The sequence below is a fragment of the Atractosteus spatula genome, chromosome 22 (assembly GCF_055471065.1).
Source record: "Atractosteus spatula isolate fAtrSpa1 chromosome 22, fAtrSpa1.hap1, whole genome shotgun sequence".
NCBI classification, from domain to species: domain Eukaryota; kingdom Metazoa; phylum Chordata; class Actinopteri; order Semionotiformes; family Lepisosteidae; genus Atractosteus; species Atractosteus spatula.
Genome location: NC_142727.1, coordinates 1354688 through 1373264, shown reverse-complemented (window position 1 = coordinate 1373264; position 18577 = coordinate 1354688). Strand labels below are relative to the sequence as shown.

The window sequence follows — 18577 nt, the reverse complement described above, 5'->3', positions numbered from 1 at the left end:
AAACAATACAGACGTGTAAACAATGACTGGAGATGTGCAATAGATAAGAAATCATAAAGAGGTAGATGGTGATGGTGTAGGTGTGGTCCGAGAGGGATGGCTAAATGTGTTCGCCAGTCGCCCTGCTTGTGGATAGAAGCTATTGAAGAATCTAGTGGTCAGTGTCCGTATGCTCTTGTATCTCTTGCCTGAGGGCAGTGGGGTGAAGAGCTCATGCCCGGGGTGGTGACTGTCCTCTGTGATGGCCAGAATTCGACCACGGCAGCGGTCCTCATAGAGCTGTTTAATCTCGGTGAGACCACAGCCGATGATCTTCTGGGCCATATTGAACCTTCTCTGCAGTGCCTTTCTCTCTCGAGAAGAGGTGCTGCCGTACCACACGGTGATCCCGTTGGTGAGGACGCTCTCGATGGTGCAGCGGTAGAAGTTCACCAACACATGTATTGGCACCCCCCATCGCTTGAGGCACCTCAAGAAATAAAGGCGCTGCTGAGCCTTCTTCATGATAGAGTCAGTGTTCACAGTCCAGGTTAGATCTTTAGAGATGTGAATTCCCAAAAACCTAAAGCTGGTGACCGTTTCCACTTCAGTTCCATCAATACTGAGTGGGCTGTGAGTGTGTGGCCTGTATCTCCAAAAGTCCACTATTAGCTCTTTCGTTTTCTTTACGTTCAAGTCCAGGTTATTGCTATGACACCACCTAAGCAGCTGTACGACTTCATCCCTGTAAGTGGACTCGTCATCATCACTGATCAGTCCTATTATAGTGGTGTCATCTGCAAACTTAATGATGCGGTCGTTGCTGTGTCTTGCTGTGCAGTCGTGAGTAAATAGGGAGTACAACCTTGGACTCAGACAGCAGCCTTGTGGGGTTCCAGTGCTCAGGGTGAGTGGTGTTGATGTTTTATTGCCTATCCGCACCACCTGTGGTCTCTCGATAAAAAAAGTCCAGCAGCCAGTTGCAGACAGAGTTGCACAGACCTAATCCCCTGAGCTTTGTCACCAGTTGACTGGGTATGATGGAATTGAATGCTGAACTGTAGTCCACAAACAGCATTCTCACATACGAGTTCTTAGTGTCCAGGTGTTCCAAGGCTGTATGCAGAGCCAGGGAGACAGCATCATCCACTGATCTGTTGTTCTGGTAGGCGAACTGCAAGGGGTCCAGGGACTCTGTGATGGAGGAGTTGATGTGTGACAACACCAGCTTCTCCAGGCATTTCATCACCACAGATGTTAATGCTACTGGGCGGTAATCGTTCAGGCATGTCACTTTTGCCTTTTTGGGGAGTGGAACAATAGTGGTTTTTTTAAAGCAGGTGGGGACCATGGACTGTGACAGGGAGGAGTTAAAGATGTCCGTAAACACTGTGGTCAGCTGGGCTGCACATGTCCTGCAGCCTTATGGATTTTCACCCTGCGCAGAGTCTTCTGCACGTCCTGCTCTGAGAGTTTCAGAACAAACTCGCCCTGCACACTTGGGGTCTTCTCAGCATTGCCCGTGTTCAGAGCATCAGAGTGGGCATAGAAGTGGTTCAGCTCGTCAGGCAGGGATGCGTTGTTCGTGTCAATCTCCTGGCTGCAGCCCTTGTAGCCTGTGATTGACTGTAATCCCTGCCACAGCCTCCTGGTGTCAGCGCACTGCGTTTCAAGCCGTACTCTGTAGCTCCGTTTGGCGCGTTTTATGGCTTCCTCTAATGCAGACCGTGATTTCCTGTACAGCTCTTTGTCCCCCGATTTGAACGCGGTGGATCTATCTTTTATTTTATTGCGAATGTCGTTGTTGAACCACGGTTTCTGATTGGGAAAGGACCTAATTTTCATTTCTGGTACACAGATGTCGGTGCAGTATTTAATATAGCTGGTGACCGCGTCCGTATACTCATTTCAATCTGTGTCGGGAGCTCTGAATGCGTCCCAGTCTGTACTATCAAAGTAGTCTATTAACCTGTGTAGCTATGTCTCTGTCCTCCACTGAAGAACTGTGCAGCTGTGTCTCTGTGTATTATAACTGTGTAGCTGTGTCTCTGTGCTATACTATAACAATGTATTGCTGGGTCTCTTTGCTGTAGCAAAACCCTCTGCAGCCCTGTCTCTGTGCTGCACTGTAACTCTGAGTCTCTGTATCGATGTGTTGTAGTGTAATTCTGTGTAGCTGTGTCTCTGTCCAGTACTGAAATACCGTGTAGCTGTGTCTCTGTACTATAGTGTAACACTGTACAGCTGAGTCTCTTTGCTGTAGCGTAAGTCTGTGTAGATGTGTTTCTGTGTTGTACTGTAACTCTGTGTCAATGTGTCTCTGTGCTGTACTGTAACTGTGTAACTCTGTCTCTGTGTTGTACTGTAACTGTGTCAATGTGCTGTAGTGTATCACTGCGTAGCTGTGTCTCTCTGCCATACTGTAACACTGTGTAGCTGAGTCCCCTGCTGTAGCGTAACTCTCAGTAGCCCTGTCTCTCTGCTGTACTCTGACTGTGTGTAGCTGTGTCTCTGTGCTGCAGTGTACCTCTGATGACAGTGTGAATTGCACATGGTCCATTACCTGCCTCCTCTTTGTCTGCAAGCTCCTTCAGTCCTGTAGCCTGATCTTGTCAGGTCTCAGAAGCTACGCAAGGCTGGGCCTCGCCAGCACTGGGATGGGATACCCAGGTTTGGGAAATCAATGCTCCTCAATGCTGACTCAATGGTGACTGGTGGTGGAAGGTCTTGTACGTTAGAGGAGATGTCAAATTGAGGTTTTGACTACTTGATCATTAGATTGTTAGAAGTGTCCTGACTAGATTCCAGTCTTGCCATGCACATTCTGTCTGTGCCTCCTTATTTTATGTGATGATGCACCGTCTCTCTTCTCCAGGTTATCTTTTTTCCATGTTATCTTTGAGTAGGACTTCTGGTGCTGAATGGCTGCGGTGTTTCTCACAAGTGGGGCAGCATTTCACTGCTAGTTACCCCCCCCCCCCCCCATGGAGAGTGTTTCAGGCCCTTTTGGATGTTAATATGTCTTTCTTCTGCACGTCCTGACCATGACAAATCCCAAACACTGTGGACTGGACTTCTCACAGACTACTTTTGAATGTCGGTAGAATCAGACATAAAAATACAACTATTAGTTTTACGTTTTCTTGTGGTGAAAATGTCTGTGATCCATTAAGTGTTCATAGTGTTGAGATCTTCACTTCAAGAGGCAATAAAGACACGAGACAATAAAGACAAGAGAGTTTCAAATTCTGCCCTCTGGTGGCTGATGGCTGCTTAACGTTTTATCAGATGACCCCATAGCTATAGGATTGTGGCTCTGGATGTTCTCCTAATGAAAACATACTCTTCGTAAATCCTGGTAAAATCTGTTGCACACTGTTGTACAAGAAAGCACTGCGAAAGTGGGTGGAACGCTGCTCTCCTCCCCACTAAGAGCTGGTGTGTGGGGAGCATACTGGTGCATCATCCAGGTGGGGCTGCACACTGGTGGTGGTGGAGGGGATCCCCATTACCTGTAAAGAGCTTTGAGTGGAGTGTCCAGAAAAGCGCTATATAAGTGTAAGCAATTATTATTATTATTAGTGGTAGTAGTATTCATCATCATCATCCTGGTCATCATGACTCTCCACGTCTCTCATCATGACACTTTGACATAGACACCGAAGTGCTCAGACCCAGGAGCTGTGACGTAGTAGTGGTAATCCCTGGGCCCCCGTGCTGTTCCCCAGTATCTGCCTGTACCCTAAATTTGTAACATCAATCATAGGTCAGTTTACCAGTGGTATACTGGCTCTGATGACCATCATTCACTAGGAATGACAACACCCAAGATGAAAGCGTCATGGAGCGAAATTGTGGCTTAATCTGCTTGGCTGAGGGCTGGCCTCCCGGCCCGAGGACAAGGAGACCAGGATCCCCCTGCAGGATGAGCAAGGGGCAGCTGCAGAGGTGGAGATGGGGTGAAGGTGAGATGCAAGAGACACGCGAGAGAGAGAGATGGGGCTCTCGTAGGTATTTATAGCGTTTGGGAGAGGAATGGATTGTCAGGAGCGATTGCTAATTACTGACAGCTGAGTCTGATTGAGCTTGGTTGTTGTCATCCCTCCCGAACTTTTGTTATAAACTCCATTACAATTCCTCTAGAAGAGCTCAGTAGATGAAACACTGTAAAAAGACAACATACAGGCTTTCTTTCTTAAGAGAGTGTAGACCCATGAGTACAATGCCCAATTACTTCCTTGCGGGAATAAGGAGTAGGCATTGTAGAACTTACTGTGATAAACAATTCTATGGAACATGATCACTTTTGAAAGGCCACCTTGTGACCTACACCAGCCCTGATATCTGTGTGCATCTGTTGTTCTACTTTCTCGTGCTGAGCACATGAACACGGTCTAAAAATCATCTGCTCGTCATCAGCAATAGCTTCTTTTTGCACAGAAGGTGGGGCTTCAGAAGAGTATTTCTGAATATTTTTAAAGAGATGCATTTCATTTTCAATAACATAGGAGGCAAGCAATTGTGTGACCTGTGAGTGCTCATTGCTGTGTAGAGATCCCCATCAAAATGCACTCAGAACTGTAGCCACGCAGACACACATAAACGAATGTCATCAAGAAAACAAACTGTAACTCGTTGTGCTCATGAGTGCCATCAAAACTTCTTCACCTCCTAAAAATGTACAGCAGCTGCCTACAGACTCAGTCCTTCCCTAAAAGAAGAAGGAAAGTATCAGGACAATTGTTTCTTTCCGTGAACTCCAGATGTCATCTGAATGGCAGGAATTTGCTGCATAAAGGCTAGAAGACGAAATAGGTAGTTAACTGCTAGAATCTGATTCTGAAATCTAAACAATTACACAAATATCGCGTGTAAGGACATCTGAACTGGGGTTGACAAGCTGCAAGAGCAGCATTGCAGTATTGCAGAATAACTATGAGATGAATAGCAGACAGTGAAAGCACTATTACAGTACACAGCAGAATCAGTGACAAAACTGTAACAGACCTTAAAATAGACAGTATCACAGTATTATAGTATAGTACACAGAAAACATCAGTTTTCTAGTACAGCAGACAGACAGCATCACAGTGCTCCAGTGCAGCAGACAGACAGCATCACAGTGCTCCAGTGCAGCAGACAGACAGCATCACAGTGTAACTTACTGTGGAGGAAAGGAGACAGGGGTTCCGACTGTGCTGGAGGAGAGCTAACTGCAGGATCATGTGTCCCTGGGCTCTGAAGACCTTCATTGTAGATCTTGTCTTCAGCCAAAACCTCTTTCTTTCCTTCTGTGCTTCCCTGCACACTGAAACAGCCAGAGAGATAAATTCACAAAAACCAAAAGAGGAAGAGGAGGAGTTGTCTCAGTTCCTGTGTTGTTGTACATGTTAATCTCTTTCTCTCACTCTTTCAAAGAGATAAAATCAGATAGAGAAAAAGGGAAACAGGGCAGAATGACATAGAATGCAAGGGCATATTTCATGGGTTCTGTATCACAGTGTCCAGTCAGTCAGTGTCAGTATGCCACTGCCAGAGACTCAGTGTGTCACAGTGTCCAGCTGTCTCATTGACAGAGACTCAGTGTGAGTGTCCAGCTGTCTCACTGACAGAGACTCAGTGTGAGTGTCCAGCTGTCTCAATGACACAGACTCAGTGTGTCTCAGTGTCCAGCTGTCTCACTGACAGAGACTCAGTGTGAGTGTCCAGCTGTCTCAATGACACAGACTCAGTGTGTCTCAGTGTCCAGCTGTCTCACTGACAGAGACTCAGTGTGAGTGTCCAGCTGTCTCGATGACACAGACTCAGTGTGAGTGTCTAGCTGTCATTTTAATGGGTCACTTACTCTCTGCACTGTTAGGATGTTGTGCATTACTGTGACATTCTCTCAGAAAGCCTTTGATGCAAGAACTTTTTTAACAGATGTGTGCTTGCTCACAGCTCTGATGTGCAACTTATTTTTAAAAAAAGCAGAACTGCACCTTCGACCGCAGCACAGACAGAAGTGTTTTTAATATTCAGTGGTCAGCTTTAGTGACGACTCCTCTCAAAGTGCGAAGTCACGTGACCTCTGTGGATCTCTGTTGCTAAGAGGCACTTCTGCGTGATAATACCAGCGATAATACCAGCACCTCAAAGCTTTCTACCTCTCATTGTTCTGTTAATGGACTGCTGATATTGTCTGCTCCACTGTAACAGTATGATACTGTCTCTCTGCTGCACTGGATCACTGTGATACTGTCTCTCTGCTGCACTGGATCACTGTGATACTGTCTCTCTGCTGCACTGGATCACTGTGATAATGTCTGTCTGCTGCAGTTTAACAGTTGTTCAGCTGTCACTGTACCATGCAGTAATACTGCTGATATTAGCCATATCCAGTCTCTCTTCTTGAAAGCCACATTAACGTACTACAGTGGCCAGGCAGTTAGTGTGCATGACTGACCCTGTCGCTCTTTTCTTAGCACAGTTTGTCCTTTCACAGCCTGTGTTAATACTTGACTGTTCCTCTCTCTCTAGTCCAGTCTTGCTAACAGAGACAGAAAAAATGCTCCACCAACAAGCCCTCATGCCTTGTTCTATAATCTCGCAGAGGATTGCTGCATCTAAAGCACATCAGGTTTTAATTCTTGACTATTTCAGTGCAGCGAGGACTTTGCTTTTAAGGGGCAAATTTAGATGAAACGCAATTCAGATTCATGTTTTAAAATTTTGACCAAAAAAAACAGAGCACTTACCTGCCTTCAGCAGAACCTGGAGCGAGAGCTTCATGAAGATGAAGTCTGGCCCTTGAGTCTCATGTGAAAACTCAGTTATTATACAATACCTGAATCCTGCTTCGTTATTGCACTGGAATTACTCACATATCATTAGGGCTGTGCTGATCCATGAGCAGTACAATTCAGCCTGGCTCACTTTCAGAAAGAGCAGAAGGAAAGAGAGGATTGGAAGATCCTGGCATATCTAACTGTAGTCGAAAGTCTTAGAGTCTACCAGGAAAAGAACACGGAGAGAATTAACTGTATCCAGCACATATACACAGCTCACTTTTCTTGTCCCTTGGACTCTGCTACCTTCCTGCATGTTAATTCAAAACTGATCAAGCTCTAGACCTCACAGCTGTGCAGCATGCAGCCACCGATTATTAAAAGGTGAAATGATATTCATTACAATCTGGTTTGAAAAACAGGAATCGCCTTGTTGCTATTACACTTAATTCCTTCAGTGTAATTTTGTAATTCCTTCGGTACCAGGCTGCTGGCTAAGAGCCGTCAAGCTGAAGAATGATTCTCACCAGAGTTGCTGTAGGATTTTCACATGTCTCTTGAAAGATCATGTCATTCTTTTGTGCTGCCCTACATGGGTTTTTTAAAGCTATTTGTGGTTGTGCAGCTACACAAGCACACAAACAGGAAATTAGTGTTAATTTAGCTCACAAATAAGCCAGTCCGTGCAAACAGAGAAAAGTCGATGTCAAACAGCAAGTCACACACTAACTTGTCTCTAAAAACAATTTCAAGTAACCATGACTCTTTTTAAAATAAATATTTACATTATGCATGCTACTGTATATGCAAAGGTATCTGTGATATAAAACAGCAAGCAGTGTTAAGGAGTGGTATATGTCATGTATTTATTAATCATTTATTTAATATTAATTAATTAATCCCAGCACAAACAACCCTGTATTGAAAGGGATGTAATGTAATCCATCAGGTAGAGCATGTTCCCACAGAAACACAGATGAGAACAGAAGCAACAAATATCTAGAAAACTCTGTTTCACTTTTTGAACACTATTGCACCTGCCTGACTTGTGTCAAGAGCTCTCAATGTTAAGTGTCTGTATGGCCAGTGCAAAAGCAATAGACACACTGGGTGCAACAGACTTCCTCCTGGGTTGAGATAGTCCCCTGGTCTTGCTTACTGTTAAAGTCACCCCCCATCTTCTGCCATCATCAAGGCCCTTAATGTTGGTCGGGGCTTTACGAACTACAGCACCAGGCTTTGCAATGGTGCTCTCGCAGCAAGGATTTAACGCTGATTATGCACATTCCAGATTCTCTTGATCTCCAGCAGACTTGCTCCAAGGCATTTAACACGCATACATACACATTAAGACATAATACTCCCCTGATCCTCATTGATAAGAAGAAATCAAATCATTGGTTTCTTAAAAAGAACGTTTGGTTGTTTGAAAATGAGGGGTCGGCTTTTTCAACACCATGCAGTCTTTTTTTTTCCCAGAAGCCAGCAGTTTTGGAAGCCGCCAATCGGGGAGGAGATGGCGGTCGAGGCTGAGTTCCTCGCCTCCGCGTTCCCTTTCCTGTTTCCACAAGAAACACACGGAGGAAGATCCCTGTTTGCGCTTGGAGGTCCCCAGGAGACCTGAGCTTTTCCAGACGCTGATTTCAGCCTGTGCCACTTCAGGTCTAGTCAGTCTCTTTGCCCGGGAAAGGAAACGCAACTGTGAGAAATCTGTACAATCCCGACAAGCATTGTTCTGTAAGCCTTCTGTTTGTCGTACTGGAATAAAGTGGAATTAAGATTAAATAATGGTTGATCGAGTAGTCGGTAGTTTTAGTTCTCGCATGCTTGCTTTTAATACCGCCCACGGTTGTCGGGACTGACCCCTTTGCCCAGACTGTCCCTTGCCTCTCCGATCGCCCGCACTCTCTCGGGCTCCACTGGTAGGGCTGCGTGCAAGTGGCCGAGTACAGATAGACCTTGTCTGAGCCCCGGAACGCTGCGACGCAGTTGCCCCCGCTGTGGCTCTCGCTGACGGCGACTCTGCGGCCGGAAGAGAGAACGGGGTCACCGGAGCAGACAGCCTCACACCACCGACATCCCCGACACCCGCGCAAGAGCCCATTTCTGAGGAGCGCTTCCCAAGATACAATTTCACAGAACTGATTCAATTGTGAGCCATGGGCGCGTTTCCTATTTTCTATTTATCTTAGCACGCTCCTGTCCCATTTCCTGCCCTGCTTAGCATCTCATGCGAACGCATCTTGCGATATAAAAACACTCTTGGCATCCAATTTCCTCCCACAGTCCAAAAACATACTGGTAGGTTCATTGGCTTCTAAAGATTAGCCCTGTTTTGTGCATGTGTGTGTGTGTGTCTGTCTTTGTATGTGTCTACCCTGTGATGGACTGGCGTCCTGTCCAGGGTGTACCCTCCCTTGTGCCCATTGCTTGCTGGGATAGACTCCTTCTCCCTCGCAACCCTGAACTAGATAAAGTGTTTAGGAAAGTGATTTTACAGAAATAAACAATTTGCTAAAAACAGGGCTATGCAGTGGTAGGCAGTTCAAAGATACAGATACATATCCATATACTGTACATTTCCAGAATCTGAACAAATTACGTTACGTGTGGGGCATTTAATTAGAGTTGAATTTGTTGTGCAACCTGGGGAGCGCCTGTGATGAGACACGAGTTTTAAGCGTTCAGCAGGAGGTCAAGCCCTAACCTCTCCCGTTTCCTCTTCTCTGCACATAAAAATCCTGCTACTTGCAGAAACGCTTGCACACTTTGTCTGCGCATCCCTCCCTCCCTCCACCCTATCTTCATCCAGGTACCGTTTAGAATTGGGGGTGTCCTGGGGTTCTGGCAGATGGATGTCAAGGAAACGTCCCCAATAAAGCTCACTAATCAGCTGTCACCTCTTGACCGCTGAACAATGATAATGGCAAAAATAAGGTCAGTGATGACACTGACGCTTGGGCTCACTTACACGGCTGTGTTCAGGGCTCCACCTGTGACCCAGCTCCATGCCGCTCCCCTGTCCTTCCTGCTCAGGCCAGTCCAATAGTCGTAGGTTTGCACTAGACCGTTGAGAACCCTCTGGAGAGACACACAGTGCAGGTCCTGCATCACTGATTCCAGACATGTGCTGTTTTGCACCCTTCCCTTTCCCTCCGAATCTCATGGGACTCTCTGTGTCCCTCTGCCCCTTCCCTCTTTCTGAGGACAGCAGTGATGCTGCAGTGTAGGATCTTACCAGTTCTCTCTTGTTTTCAATTTCTACCAGATGAGCTTCCACTGACGAGCAGAACTGATTTGCAGACTCCCAGAATCTTCGCTCAGTAGAGATGTAGTAACATCTTCCACAGTCTCCCTCCTTCCATCCCACTGGACAGCACTGCTGCTCTGTACAGACAGACACACAGGAATCACCTGGATTAATACTGACTGAGCCTCAGGGACTCATCAGGACTCTCCTCTGTACAGACAGACACACAGGAATCACCTGGATTAATACTGACTGAGCCTCAGGGACTCATCAGGACTCTCCTCTGTACAGACAGACACACAGGAATCACCTGGATTAATACTGACTGAGCCTCAGGGACTCATCAGGACTCTCCTCTGTACAGACAGACACACAGGAATCACCTGGATTAATACTGACTGAGCCACAGGGACTCATCAGGACTCTCCTCTGTACAGACAGACACACAGGAATCACCTGGATTAATACTGACTGAGCCTCAGGGATTCATCAGGACTCTCCTCTGGACAGACAGACACACAGGAATCACCTGGATTAATACTGACTGAGCCTCAGGGACTCATCAGGACTCTCCTCTGTACAGACAGACACACAGGAATCACCTGGATTAATACTGACTGAGCCTCAGGGATTCCTCAGGACTCTCCTCTGTACAGACAGACACACAGGAATCACCTGGATTAATACTGACTGAGCCACAGGGACTCATCAGGACTCTCCTCTGTACAGACAGACACACAGGAATCACCTGGATTAATACTGACTGAGCCACAGGGACTCATCAGGACTCTCCTCTGTACAGACAGACACACAGGAATCACCTGGATTAATACTGACTGAGCCTCAGGGATTCATCAGGACTCTCCTCTGTACAGACAGACACACAGGAATCACCTGGATTAATACTGACTGAGCCTCAGGGACTCATCAGGACTCTCCTCTGGACAGACAGACACACAGGAATCACCTGGATTAATACTGACTGAGCCTCAGGGACTCATCAGGACTCTCCTCTGTACAGACAGACACACAGGAATCACCTGGATTAATACTGACTGAGCCTCAGGGATTCATCAGGACTCTCCTCTGTACAGACAGACACAGGAATCACCTGGATTAATACTGACTGAGCCTCAGGGACTCATCAGGACTCTCCTCTGGACAGACAGACACACAGGAATCACCTGGATTAATACTGACTGAGCCTCAGGGACTCATCAGGACTCTCCTCTGTACAGACAGACACACAGGAATCACCTGGATTAATACTGACTGAGCCTCAGGGATTCATCAGGACTCTCCTCTGTACAGACAGACACACGGGAATCACCTGGATTAATACTGACTGAGCCTCAGGGATTCATCAGGACTCTCCTCTGTACAGACAGACACACAGGAATCACCTGGATTAATACTGACTGAGCCTCAGGGATTCCTCAGGACTCTCCTCTGGACAGACAGACACACAGGAATCACCTGGATTAATACTGACTGAGCCTCAGGGACTCATCAGGACTCTCCTCTGGACAGACAGACACACAGGAATCACCTGGATTAATACTGACTGAGCCTCAGGGACTCATCAGGACTCTCCTCTGGACAGACAAACACACAGGAATCACCTGGATTAATACTGACTGAGCCTCAGGGATTCCTCAGGACTCTCCTCTGGACAGACAGACACACAGGAATCACCTGGATTAATACTGACTGAGCCTCAGGGACTCATCAGGACTCTCCTCTGTACAGACAGACACACAGGAATCACCTGGATTAATACTGACTGAGCCTCAGGGACTCATCAGGACTCTCCTCTGTACAGACAGACACACAGGAATCACCTGGATTAATACTGACTGAGCCTCAGGGACTCATCAGGACTCTCCTCTGTACAGACAGACACACAGGAATCACCTGGATTAATACTGACTGAGCCTCAGGGATTCATCAGGACTCTCCTCTGTACAGACAGACACACGGGAATCACCTGGATTAATACTGACTGAGCCTCAGGGATTCATCAGGACTCTCCTCTGTACAGACAGACACACAGGAATCACCTGGATTAATACTGACTGAGCCTCAGGGATTCCTCAGGACTCTCCTCTGGACAGACAGACACACAGGAATCACCTGGATTAATACTGACTGAGCCTCAGGGACTCATCAGGACTCTCCTCTGGACAGACAAACACACAGGAATCACCTGGATTAATACTGACTGAGCCTCAGGGACTCATCAGGACTCTCCTCTGTACAGACAGACACACAGGAATCACCTGGATTAATACTGACTGAGCCTCAGGGACTCATCAGGACTCTCCTCTGTACAGACAGACACACAGGAATCACCTGGATTAATACTGACTGAGCCTCAGGGACTCCTCAGGACTCTCCTCTGTACAGACAGACACACAGGAATCACCTGGATTAATACTGACTGAGCCTCAGGGACTCATCAGGACTCTCCTCTGTACAGACAGACACACAGGAATCACCTGGATTAATACTGACTGAGCCTCAGGGACTCATCAGGACTCTCCTCTGGACAGACAGACACACAGGAATCACCTGGATTAATACTGACTGAGCCTCAGGGACTCATCAGGACTCTCCTCTGGACAGACAGACACACAGGAATCACCTGGATTAATACTGACTGAGCCTCAGGGACTCATCAGGCCTCTCCTCTGTACAGACAGACACACAGGAATCACCTGGATTAATACTGACTGAGCCACAGGGACTCATCAGGACTCTCCTCTGTACAGACAGACACACGGGAATCACCTGGATTAATACTGACTGAGCCTCAGGGATTCCTCAGGACTCTCCTCTGTACAGACAGACACACAGGAATCACCTGGATTAATACTGACTGAGCCACAGGGACTCATCAGGACTCTCCTCTGTACAGACAGACACACAGGAATCACCTGGATTAATACTGACTGAGCCTCAGGGACTCATCAGGACTCTCCTCTGGACAGACAGACACATAGGAATCACCTGGATTAATACTGACTGAGCCTCAGGGACTCATCAGGACTCTCCTCTGGACAGACAGACACACAGGAATCACCTGGATTAATACTGACTGAGCCTCAGGGATTCATCAGGACTCTCCTCTGGACAGACAAACACACAGGAATCACCTGGATTAATACTGACTGAGCCTCAGGGACTCATCAGGACTCTCCTCTGTACAGACAGACACACAGGAATCACCTGGATTAATACTGACTGAGCCTCAGGGACTCATCAGGACTCTCTGTACAGACAGACACACAGGAATCACCTGGATTAATACTGACTGAGCCTCAGGGACTCATCAGGACTCTCCTCTGTACAGACAGACACACAGGAATCACCTGGATTAATACTGACTGAGCCTCAGGGACTCATCAGGACTCTCCTCTGTACAGACAGACACACAGGAATCACCTGGATTAATACTGACTGAGCCTCAGGGATTCCTCAGGACTCTCCTCTGTACAGACAGACACACAGGAATCACCTGGATTAATACTGACTGAGCCTCAGGGACTCATCAGGACTCTCCTCTGGACAGACAGACACACAGGAATCACCTGGATTAATACTGACTGAGCCTCAGGGACTCATCAGGACTCTCCTCTGTACAGACAGACACACGGGAATCACCTGGATTAATACTGACTGAGCCTCAGGGACTCATCAGGACTCTCCTCTGTACAGACAGACACACAGGAATCACCTGGATTAATACTGACTGAGCCTCAGGGACTCATCAGGACTCTCCTCTGGACAGACAGACACACAGGAATCACCTGGATTAATACTGACTGAGCCTCAGGGACTCATCAGGACTCTCCTCTGTACAGACAGACACACGGGAATCACCTGGATTAATACTGACTGAGCCTCAGGGACTCATCAGGACTCTCCTCTGGACAGACAGACACACAGGAATCACCTGGATTAATACTGACTGAGCCTCAGGGACTCATCAGGACTCTCCTCTGTACAGACAGACACACAGGAATCACCTGGATTAATACTGACTGAGCCTCAGGGACTCATCAGGACTCTCCTCTGGACAGACAGACACACAGGAATCACCTGGATTAATACTGACTGAGCCTCAGGGACTCATCAGGACTCTCCTCTGGACAGACAGACACACAGGAATCACCTGGATTAATACTGACTGAGCCTCAGGGACTCATCAGGACTCTCCTCTGTACAGACAGACACACAGGAATCACCTGGATTAATACTGACTGAGCCTCAGGGACTCATCAGGACTCTCTGTACAGACAGACACACAGGAATCACCTGGATTAATACTGACTGAGCCTCAGGGACTCATCAGGACTCTCCTCTGTACAGACAGACACACAGGAATCACCTGGATTAATACTGACTGAGCCTCAGGGATTCCTCAGGACTCTCCTCTGGACAGACAGACACACAGGAATCACCTGGATTAATACTGACTGAGCCACAGGGACTCATCAGGACTCTCCTCTGTACAGACAGACACACGGGAATCACCTGGATTAATACTGACTGAGCCTCAGGGACTCATCAGGACTCTCCTCTGTACAGACAGACACACAGGAATCACCTGGATTAATACTGACTGAGCCTCAGGGACTCATCAGGACTCTCCTCTGTACAGACAGACACACAGGAATCACCTGGATTAATACTGACTGAGCCTCAGGGATTCCTCAGGACTCTCCTCTGTACAGACAGACACACAGGAATCACCTGGATTAATACTGACTGAGCCTCAGGGATTCATCAGGACTCTCCTCTGTACAGACAGACACACAGGAATCACCTGGATTAATACTGACTGAGCCTCAGGGACTCATCAGGACTCTCCTCTGTACAGACAGACACACAGGAATCACCTGGATTAATACTGACTGAGCCACAGGGACTCATCAGGACTCTCCTCTGTACAGACAGACACACAGGAATCACCTGGATTAATACTGACTGAGCCTCAGGGACTCATCAGGACTCTCCTCTGTACAGACAGACACACAGGAATCACCTGGATTAATACTGACTGAGCCTCAGGGATTCATCAGGACTCTCCTCTGTACAGATAGACACACAGGAATCACCTGGATTAATACTGACTGAGCCTCAGGGACTCATCAGGACTCTCCTCTGTACAGACAGACACACAGGAATCACCTGGATTAATACTGACTGAGCCTCAGGGACTCATCAGGACTCTCCTCTGTACAGACAGACACACAGGAATCACCTGGATTAATACTGACTGAGCCACAGGGATTCATCAGGACTCTCCTCTGGACAGACAGACACACAGGAATCACCTGGATTAATACTGACTGAGCCTCAGGGACTCATCAGGACTCTCCTCTGTACAGACAGACACACAGGAATCACCTGGATTAATACTGACTGAGCCTCAGGGATTCCTCAGGACTCTCCTCTGGACAGACAGACACACAGGAATCACCTGGATTAATACTGACTGAGCCTCAGGGACTCATCAGGACTCTCCTCTGTACAGACAGACACACAGGAATCACCTGGATTAATACTGACTGAGCCTCAGGGACTCATCAGGACTCTCCTCTGTACAGACAGACACACAGGAATCACCTGGATTAATACTGACTGAGCCTCAGGGACTCATCAGGACTCTCCTCTGTACAGACAGACACACAGGAATCACCTGGATTAATACTGACTGAGCCTCAGGGACTCCTCAGGACTCTCCTCTGTACAGACAGACACACAGGAATCACCTGGATTAATACTGACTGAGCCTCAGGGATTCATCAGGACTCTCCTCTGGACAGACAGACACTCAGGAATCACCTGGATTAATACTGACTGAGCCTCAGGGACTCATCAGGACTCTCCTCTGTACAGACAGACACACAGGAATCACCTGGATTAATACTGACTGAGCCTCAGGGACTCATCAGGACTCTCCTCTGTACAGACAGACACACAGGAATCACCTGGATTAATACTGACTGAGCCTCAGGGACTCTTCAGGACTCTCCTCTGTACAGACAGACACACAGGAATCACCTGGATTAATACTGACTGAGCCTCAGGGACTCATCAGGACTCTCCTCTGTACAGACAGACACACAGGAATCACCTGGATTAATACTGACTGAGCCTCAGGGACTCATCAGGACTCTCCTCTGGACAGACAGACACACAGGAATCACCTGGATTAATACTGACTGAGCCTCAGGGACTCATCAGGACTCTCCTCTGGACAGACAGACACACAGGAATCACCTGGATTAATACTGACTGAGCCTCAGGGACTCATCAGGACTCTCTGTACAGACAGACACACAGGAATCACCTGGATTAATACTGACTGAGCCTCAGGGACTCATCAGGACTCTCCTCTGGACAGAGAGACACACAGGAATCACCTGGATTAATACTGACTGAGCCTCAGGGACTCATCAGGACTCTCCTCTGGACAGAGAGACACACAGGAATCACCTGGATTAATACTGACTGAGCCTCAGGGACTCTTCAGGACTCTCCTCTGGACAGATGTCCTCTGTCATCCTTCCTTGCCCAGTGTATTCATACTGTACACTTACTTCTCTCCCCAGTAGAAGGGTCCACACAGAAGACTGACTCCAGGTCTTCAATATATCTCTGAGTTTCAGTCCTGTTTCTCTCGGTTTCATTCCCGAGTCTCTCCAGTTGTCTGTTCTTCTCCCTCAGGCGGATCTCGCAGTCTCTGCTGGTCTTCCACACTGCAGATCACACACACACACGCCCCACAAAGCACAGGTCACTCATCTTGCACCCGTTCAGCTATTATCTACTGGTCAAACACGTTGTGTGTCAATGCAATTCAGTACACTAAAAGAATACCTGTCAATGTATTTAAGGATCGCAAAATGTAATTACATTAATATTTGCCTGAAAGAACATAAGAGCTACTGCCTTTCTAATGTCCTGTTAATGTCCTGTTTATGTTACTGCTTTTCGTTTTTGAGGGTGAACTTAAGAAAATATTGAGAATTGTAGATTATTAATTGACCGTTAAATTTTTACTGAAATACAGTATTTGGAGACCGGCTTGTACCTGCTGAAGAAAGCTTCTTGGTTTTGACTTGCAAGTGTAAAACCACAAACTCTCGCTGTTATGTAGCTCAGGCACTAAAGGAAAGTCACTATGGCAACAGGGCCTCAACCTACAGACCACAGTGGCCATCTGGCCTGATACAGCCATACTCTTGCTTGCAACAGCGCGTCTGATTGGGCGTCGCCACAGGGGCTCGAGTGACCCCTTCCTGCCTGAACCGCAAAGGGCCAGTGTCGAGCCAGCGCCCACGCTGCTCACAGACGACGGCTGGCCAGCACAGTCTCCAACTGGAAAGGAATGGGGAGACTCATTCTGCCCAGTGCGTCGGCTGGAAAGTGCAGCAGCAGAGCTGTGTGGAAGCTGCCACCCTGGCTTCTGTCAGGAAACGTCTGGATGCGATCCTCTGATCAGGCTAGGAGGCAACACTTTGCACTGAGGCTTGCGGGAGCATGGAGTTCAGCTACCCCGCCACGAAGTTGAAGCCAATACTCTGGCTGGCTGTGATCGCTGGATCAATTTGCTGCTCCTTACCAAATGGGCTAGAAGGACTCTTCTCATTTGAGTAAAGTGTCTGATATTCACTCACATACTGCATAGTCGAACACAAACACACAGGACGTCGGTGGACATCGGTGGCCGTGAGACTTACAGACTGTCCCCAGGGCAATGACTGTGACCACTAAGACACACACTGTGACACCCAGAGCCATCAGGATACCCCTCCTGCACCAGCACTGCACTGCTAGGATAGAGGGCGGAACAGGTTATACATACAGTACTCGTCTGGAACGGAAATAGTGCTTTCGAAGTGTCATGTTTGGAGCGGAGCTCTGCTGTAGAGCATCATACAAGGACTTAAAGAGGTGGAAAACCCTTCACAATAAAGACTTCTTGCCTTAAGAACAGAAACGACAGAAGGAATGATGTATCTTATTTGGATGCGTAAGTAATGTGCAATGAGGCTAATATTTAAGAACAGGAATTGTACAGTGAGGGTGGAATTTTTTTGCAAGGGACTAAGGCTACAACAGCTGTGTATCAATGTTAATGTAACATAATATCAGTGCGTTACTATAGGAGTATAACTTTATATAAGCGTTAATGAACTTAGATATCAAAGTTACAGTAGAAGTATATTAGTGTTTCAGGATAACAGTGTGTTACTGAACTAGTATAAAATGTATTATGGGGTTGATATAATAGTTTTTCAGTATGTTGCTGTTAAAACGTATCAGAGTGTCAGTCAGCATCTCTGTGTATCAGAGTATTAGCGCTATACTTACCGGTTTGCTCTCCTCCTGGCTCTCTCTCTGCTCTCCTGGTCACAGTCTCGTACATGTCCTGTGCTGGTTTCTGTAGCCCAGTGTAAACGCTGTCTGGATCCATAGATCTGACTGTATGAGCTGAGACCAGAGAGACAGCTTGACACTCACACTGAGTCTCTGTTATAGAGTCAGTTATAAAGATTACAGGAACTCA

At 47.3% G+C, this 18577-nt stretch overlaps 1 protein-coding gene across 1 annotated transcript; it reads right to left on the bottom strand.

Annotated features, from left to right (window-relative positions):
• Window positions 1-3818: 3818 nt before the first annotated feature.
• Window positions 3819-18577, bottom strand: LOC148816438 (C-type lectin domain family 1 member A-like). Its single transcript, XM_088940124.1, has 8 exons — window positions 18382-18577; window positions 17748-17837; window positions 16605-16763; window positions 9985-10133; window positions 9718-9827; window positions 8610-8768; window positions 5145-5287; window positions 3819-3919 (listed from the first exon to the last, which is right to left on the bottom strand). Exons 1-8 carry the CDS (start codon window positions 18482-18484, stop codon window positions 3819-3821), a joined length of 1014 nt encoding a protein of 337 aa, XP_088796250.1. The 5' UTR covers window positions 18485-18577.

Bases quoted from the DNA above. Each gene is read 5' to 3' on its own strand.
- LOC148816438 (XM_088940124.1), bottom strand. From the start codon at position 18,484: ATGGATCCAGACAGCGTTTACACTGGGCTACAGAAACCAGCACAGGAC. The intron at 16,764-17,747 runs GTAAGTCTCACG...TGTGATCTGCAG, and splicing joins CATTGCCCTGGGGACAGTCT to TGTGGAAGACCAGCAGAGAC. The intron at 9,828-9,984 runs GTAAGATCCTAC...GTGTCTCTCCAG, and splicing joins TTGAAAACAAGAGAGAACTG to AGGGTTCTCAACGGTCTAGT.